General features: G+C 33.7%; 1 protein-coding gene across 1 annotated transcript in view; it reads right to left on the minus strand.

Moving 5' to 3' along the window:
* LOC109836916 (probable LRR receptor-like serine/threonine-protein kinase At1g63430) overlaps nt 1–3,808 on the minus strand; it is a 5,535-nt gene extending 1,727 nt beyond the window's left edge. Inside the window, exons 1-11 of the mRNA XM_020404959.1 lie at nt 3,438–3,808; nt 3,186–3,318; nt 2,958–3,029; nt 2,742–2,885; nt 2,509–2,634; nt 1,393–1,509; nt 1,251–1,315; nt 865–1,107; nt 570–775; nt 359–491; nt 111–268 (exon numbers count right to left, since the gene is read on the minus strand). Of these exons, the coding sequence (XP_020260548.1) occupies nt 111–268; nt 359–491; nt 570–775; nt 865–1,107; nt 1,251–1,315; nt 1,393–1,509; nt 2,509–2,634; nt 2,742–2,885; nt 2,958–3,029; nt 3,186–3,318; nt 3,438–3,522 (1,482 nt within the window). The 5' untranslated portion in view covers nt 3,523–3,808. The remainder of the gene's footprint in view (nt 1–110; nt 269–358; nt 492–569; nt 776–864; nt 1,108–1,250; nt 1,316–1,392; nt 1,510–2,508; nt 2,635–2,741; nt 2,886–2,957; nt 3,030–3,185; nt 3,319–3,437) is intronic.

The raw sequence follows: 7,553 nt of genomic DNA on the forward strand, positions 1-7,553 counted from the left end.
ATGTTATATCTATATATTTTGTGCACCTGAGAGAACGATCAGCAGTACTTTTGAATTCCATCCGTAGTTTGTATGACGAATTCATAAAATAGTAGCAGATAATCGATTACCTTAGGAGAAAAATCTTCAGTAAGATATACTGCACTAGAATTCAATTCAGACATCGTGAATGGAGGTTGCAACTCAGTATGTAAATATCTTAGTCCTCGAGCAACGCCTATAGCAATTTTCATCCGTCTGATCCAGGATAGCTGATATCCCTCACCATCTAACAAACAATTGGATGTGAATTATGAGTATGTAAAGAATAAAAAAATTAGGCAATTACACAAAAGAAATCAGAAACTTGTTGTCTTACAATGGAGGTGCTCGTACAATGTTCCATTTGATGCATATTCAAAGATAAGCATCCTTGAAAATGGATCATTCTCTTTGCAATACCCAAGCAAATTTGCCGTGTTCTCATGATTTAACCTCGCTGAATCTGCCACCTAAAAAAACATAGAAGTTTCTCGCCTTACAAAGTGCACATAGAATCTGCAAATTGATATTAGCTCTGGTAAATTTACCTTAGTCTTAAAGTAATGTTCTAGGTAGCTCGTCCAGTGGCTTTCTGAGATGCAAAGGGATATGACAGCAACTTCAGGGCCATCTTTCATTATTCCTTTATACATTTTACTGTCGGGAGAAGACCCGATTATGTTGCTAAAATCTTCACAGGCTATTTCAAGCTCTTGTCGACTCAATTTCAACACATCCTTTAGCAACTCTTCGTCTGCTTGCAAAAGCATCAATGAGAACCTTATACAAAATACTATTTCTCATTTATTAAAAATATTAAAGTAACACAATAATAGAGCTAACCAATTGATACTGTGATCTGATCCTTCCAATTTGTGGTTCTCCTCCATGGCCTTATGACTGAGGACTTTGGTTTACATCTTTTAAAAGTAATAACAGCACAAGTTATCAAGAATATAGCAACCACGGCACCTGTGACCACTTCCAGAACTAGTAGCCATTTCCGTTCTTTTTTCTTTCCCTGCTTACCGTCAATATGGGAATCTGTGGTATCATTGGCTACTTGCGGGTCATTGAAAGAGAAACCTATAAGGGGGAAAAAGTATTGAAATGAAATTTAGTAAAGCTTGTAAATTTGAAATTACAGCACCACAATATAACAGTACGAATATAAAAATTCATCCAAGAGTCGTAAAGATTAAATAGATTAAGAGACACATTGAACCTACATTGTGAAGTAGAGCGCTGGGAAACAAAGCCCCTGTCCTTAAAGCAGTTCCCTTGAAAGCTTGATCTGCAAAAGAATTCATATGGCTGATGAAGTTGAGAGATAAATTGATTTCAAGTATTTTATAAATACAGACTTTGCACCTTGGTAGGTTCTTTAAGCATGGATGAATATTTCCGGTAAAAAAATTATATGAGAAATCTGCAACTTTTAACTGGGTTAGCTGACACAAGCCAGCACTCCTATTTTCAAATGGATATCTGAATCAGAAAAAAACACAATCATCAAGATCCAGTGAGTAAATATTAAATCGACAAGAAACAATAAAAAAGACGGGTGGCTAATCATCAATATAGTGACTCCAAGTAACTGTTAACAGAAAGAACGTTACATACAAGAAAAGGAAAGATAAGGCAAAAAAAGTTTACTAACCAAGAAGGCCAAGAAGGTAAGTACACTAGTTCCTAGACCTTCGATATATTGGGAACCACAATCCATTTTGAAAGTTAGCCCATATCTGTAGGGCAAATTTGGTAGGATTCGATGAAACAATGTTTCATTTATTCTACCTCAACAGTGAGAAGGATAAACAATCCTACAGGCGCCTTATTAAATATAAACCTATTAATGCATTGACTCTAAAAATAATCATCAATGTTCTATCAAAATATGTTTAACTTTCTCTGACCACAAATAGTTGATGTTGTTCTCACCTTTTCAAAATTCTACTTGATATACACTTCTAATATCTTTAATGTTATCTCATATAGATCACTAACTTGTTACTGATGAGATTTAACAACAGATTTATTTTTCATGGTACCCCATCTAAATACTATTCATGAGTCATATGTCCTCTAAAAAACATCAACCAGCAACTAATAACTTTTATCCCAGAAATTAATGCAATCTGCCACGACAAGGGAGGGAAAAGGTGATTTGGATTTTGCGATTCAACTCTGGTCGAGCATTTCTTGAACCAAAATTTTGTAAACACATTGTCCCAGCATTTTCTTGTCTATGTAACAAGTCAAAAGCTAGGACGGGCGGTTAGATTTTTCTTAGTCTTCCATTTCTTTTTCAGCATGACAGACTAGACTAGCAACTAAAGAAATCATGCATTTATCTTTCTTTTCTTTTTTTTAAAGGAAGAGGAAAACCATGAATTATATAGAAGTCTCCATGAATGTTTATCCAACAGGGTATGAATATCCAAATTAAGCATCCAGAAAGAATAAACTAAAAGAAATTCAACTTACTTTGTGCTTTTGCTTGCAGGGACTAATCCACTGAGTTTATTTCTATTTAAATGTAGCTCAACAAGGTTGACCAAATTACCAAATTCAGGAGGTAAGGACCCAGTCAACCCATTGGATTGAAGATTTCTGAGAAACAGAAATATACAAAATTAAAATCACCAATAACCCAACACGCACTAAGAGCAACAAAAGGGGGGGGGGGGGGGGGGGATAAGTATGTAATGTCCTTCATAAATTTTGCAATGCTCGTTAATCCTCCAATCTCAGAAGGAATAGGCCCAACGAGCTGATTCTTGCTCAGATCAAGCACCTTAAGTCTCTTCAGCTTACCAACTTGTTTTGGTATAGCTCCAAGAAGCAAATTATCATCCAAAATTCTGCAAATACAGCATCGAAATTAAAAGAAAGCAGGCTCTGTGGCAAACAGCAAACGAAATATTTCTACATACAGTTCTTGCAATGAACTGAGCATGCCAATTTCCGGCGCTAGAAATCCCTTCAAAGACGAATTTGAAAGCTTTCTGCAAAAAACCCAAATTAGATAATTACACTTCAAGTAAAGAAATACTAGTTCTAGCATAATTCAAGCCCCATCACATCAATAAACAAAATTTTAATTTCTATAAAAGGACATACAACAAAAGTCAAAATTAGAGGTGCAAGAGATTTATCCTTACAAAGAAAGAACTTGATTCTGAGAGCAAGTGACGCCAGACCAACTGCAAGGATCTCCAGTGAGAGTATTCCAATCTGATAATTTTGAAAGAGGGTCTTCAGAAATAGCTCGTTTGAAAGCTCTCAATGCTAAAACTGCAAAACAGAATCCAACAACCCAAATCATAAAATAACCCAAACCAGCTACCTACAAATTGCTAAAACTACCCAAAATAGAAAGAAATCCTTGAAATAAGCGATCAGCGGAAGCATACCTTCATCATTAGCAATGGAGTAAGAAGGCAAAATGAGAAGAAACACCCAAAGGAGAAAGAGAATAGAAAAGCCATGAAATCTCATATTTAAAATGATTCCGAATTTTCAATAAATTGAAACTAAGAGTAACCCATGAACTGAAACACTCTGGAAAAATCAAAACCAGCGAAAATCTTTGAGAGGAGAGGTCTAAATGGAACAGGAAAGTGAACCCACAGGTGAGAGTTGGAGAAAAAGTTGAAAATAGAAGAAAAAGGAAGGATCTGATAACAGAGAGACAAAGAGAGAGTACTGTGTTTTGATTGTTATTATTGTGTCCGGGAGCAAATTAAATAAATTTTGCGGGGGGGTCAGAAATAAATGGGTATTGATTTGTGAGGGGCAAGAGGGCAGGAGAGAGCAGCAATCTAGCGGTCAATAGGACCTGATATGGTAGTGGCATAAGTTGACGCCGTATTTTCTTCCGTAACGGGGATTTTTTTTTAAAAAAAATTATGTTTTAATGCTTATTAAATCTCCATTGCTATTTGTAATGGACATAATTAAGCTTTTACTGAACTCTTATGTGACTCTTCTCATGAGCATGTATAAGTGTACTGTGTACGTGTGAAATACTTCGGACAAGTTTGGCTTTTGATTTTATTATATGGATTCCGATCATCTTCTTTTTTTTCTTAAAAAAATGGAGAGACCACTATGTAATAAAAACCATCAATGTTTTTTATACGAACCCACCATAAAATATAGTGGTCTCCTCGAGGACCACCATAGATATTTTTTTTCATAAAATCACCATAAAATATACTACTTTTTTTCAAAAAACCACCCAAAAAATTTATTTTTCATAGAACCACCATGAAAATATATATCTTTACAAAGTCCCACCAAGTCATAATTATGACAAAGTTTTAGAGAGGATGAGCTGGGGTATTTAGAAGGAATTAAAACTTATAAGGGAGTTAACAAAGTTTTAAAGGGATTTTTTTTTTTGTGGATAATGAGGCGACCGGGAATCGAACTCAAGATAGTGGGGGCCATATTGGAACCTCTCAACCGTCTGGATCATCTATGGTGCTCAGGTATTTTATTGGTTTGAGAAAATAAAATAATAGATTGGTGGGTCCCACCATGAGGGTATTTTAGGGATTTAACATATTATCTAGTTTAACATGATATAGATGCAAAATTATAATTTGCCGGTATTTTGTTATGGATGCGTATCTTCAATGTAGTTCTATGAAAATAAAAAAATTTGTGGTGGTTACAGAAAAGCCATTATATTTTGTGACGGTTTTGTATTAAAAACTCAAACCGTTAATTATTATATAGTGGGTGATTATAATTTCTTTATTGAGTGCAAAATAGAAATGAAATTAATTGGGGTATAGTAAGTGTTAGATTTAGAATGTATCAGAATCACCTATTAGATAGTTAATGATTGTGATTAAAAGTAGTGGCCCTCTGGTGAAGAATATCCAAATTCTTATTATGTTGCTTCTAGTTATTATTATTTTAATCCATTCTGCTTATTATTTTTAAGCAGGAGTTAATTGTATTTGCTATAAACTTTTGTGCATACTCATAAACTGCTTCTAATTTTAAGAGGATGCTTTAGAAGTAACTCGAAACTACTTTAAAGGTTTTTGCTCTTTTCATAATTTTTTTATTGTATTATATATATCCTTTAACTTTTGACAATATTTATCTTATTTGCTAATACAAAGAAAGGGTTTTACTATCACTAAATAGATAGCTAAAATTATGACTATCTTGTTCATTTTCACTTATAATGACATCTAAACACAGTTTTCACCAAATTTATCTTTTATAAGTTAATTTACAAATATAGCTAGAGATAATCACTAATGAATGATATAATATTATACAACAACCAGAAAATTTTTGGGGAAAAATGATGTTGAAAATAATGCTAGTAAGACTGCTTTAGTTCTCTTCTTATGCAAAGGGCAAAAACGCATTATATTATCAAGTTGAAATTGTAAAATGCATAGATCATGCCTAGTATCTAAATCAAATGATATACACAGTTTGGACTGAATGCATTTTATTTCATTGTCAAATTATTTTTTAAGCGGATCGAATTAGAAATAAGTTAAGAAGTATGTTTTCTGTTCTGCAAATATTGTTTTTTTTTTTTGGGATAAAAAATACAATTTTATATATGATATAGAGAATCTTAAAGTTAGATTGAAAGATGTACAGTTGCATCATTATATTTCCTTTTGCAGCTATACTTTTCACTAACACAAAGTGGTTCGCATAATTCATAATAGTGGTTCTCAGATTAATAATTTGAATCCTCTCTAATTACCATCAAATTAAAAAGAATCTAGATCCATATCGTTTGTATAAACATCAGAGAAGTTGGCCTTCATGTTTATGGTATTAGTCTTTTTCTATTAACAAATGAACAACTGAAAATTGAAAGCTCTTCTTAAACTACAATAAAACTGAGGGAAAAAAAATTAACAGATACTGTTTTGTAGATAACATTTTGATCTCTTACTCTTGTATATAAACAAGTGTGCACCTCGTGCAAAGCACGACCCCCTATTTTTTTAAGCATTGCATTTTAAACTGGCCACCCTCTAAGTTTTAATACATTTAATTTAATTATTGTTTGTTTAAAATTAGAAAGTATATCTATTCTTCTATACTTAAAGAATGATCCAAGTTTTAATACATTAAATTTAGAAATCATATCCACTCATCTATACTTAAAGAAATATTCAAGTTTTAATACATTTTATTTTCTTTACTGTTTATGATACACTAAATAGTAACTTCAAGTTGAATTATTGTAGAAAAAACATTACTTCAAGCTCTAGGGAATGGATTTGATTTATTGTTCATGCTACAGTATTTTGCTGTAGCATGAACAATATTTCTTTGAGTTCTCCTTTAAGTATAGAGGAGTAGATATCTATAAAATGTTGGGTTCGGGAGTGGAGAATCAAACCTGGAATCAAAAATCACAAACTGCACAAAAATCCTCTTATCGGTCGACCGACACAAGCTCATCAGTCGACCGACACAAGCCAAAATATTACAGGAGTTTTGGGACAGTCGACCGACGGGCTTGCCCTAGTCGACCAAAAACGCGCACGAGAAACCTTGTAGAAAACAGGGTTCTGGACGGTCGACCGAAGTAATAATATCGGTCGACCGATGGTGATCAACCAGTCGACCGATGAGATGATATTAGTCGACCAAAGTCGGGTCAGGCGGTTTCCTGGTTCGGGTTGGAATCTGATTTTGGGCTATGTATATATATGTTTCCTAAAATGTTTTAGGGCTATGAGAGGAAGTCTTTGAGAGGGTTTTGACGGCACTTTGAGATTAGAGATCTTAGAGAGAGAGAAACCTATTGTGAGCATTATAATCTTCTTCAATTAATCAAAAAATTTCTAGTATGGCTCCCGAGGACGTAGGCATGTTTGCCGAACCTCGTTAAATCTGGTGTTTTCTTTTTTTGTCCGTTCTTTCCTGTAAGTTTTCTTTTATTTGCTGTAATTTCTTGCTTGCCTACTTTCGACACAAGATCCGGAAGGGCACGGGTTGTCGTGTGTTCAACCCCAACATAAAAGTGGAAATTGTTTAGTTTTACATATATCCCCAAAGATTATTCTCATGTGTACATCTTAATTCTTAAGTTAAAGTGCAGTGCTGATAATGTGAGTCGTAACCCCCACAATTCGAGTCAAAGCAAAAGATAATTTGAGTTGTACTTGTCTAAAGATAAATACATATCCTTCATCTGTATAAATTAAATAATAATTATGAGACTAAGAGCTTGCCTCATTGCACATCATCTTCGGTTGAAAGGAATAGAAACATAAATAATTGTTTAAACAAGCGCGAGATTTGGTTTTGTGCGCTGCTTCTTTAATTAAAGAAGACAATGACAAATGGGCGACCAGCATATGGGAATGGGAATCTGTTAGCTAATACTACAATTTGAAAGAAGAATATATCACATATATTTAAAGTCTATTATATTGCTAAAGTCGTGTATTTGTAAAAGGACTTCTTTATTTATTAACACTTGACACGTTAAAAATGGAAAACTCAACAATCACCTCATCCATCTAGGT

This window comes from Asparagus officinalis, chromosome 4 (assembly GCF_001876935.1).
Source record: "Asparagus officinalis chromosome 4, Aspof.V1, whole genome shotgun sequence".
Lineage (NCBI taxonomy): Eukaryota > Viridiplantae > Streptophyta > Magnoliopsida > Asparagales > Asparagaceae > Asparagus > Asparagus officinalis.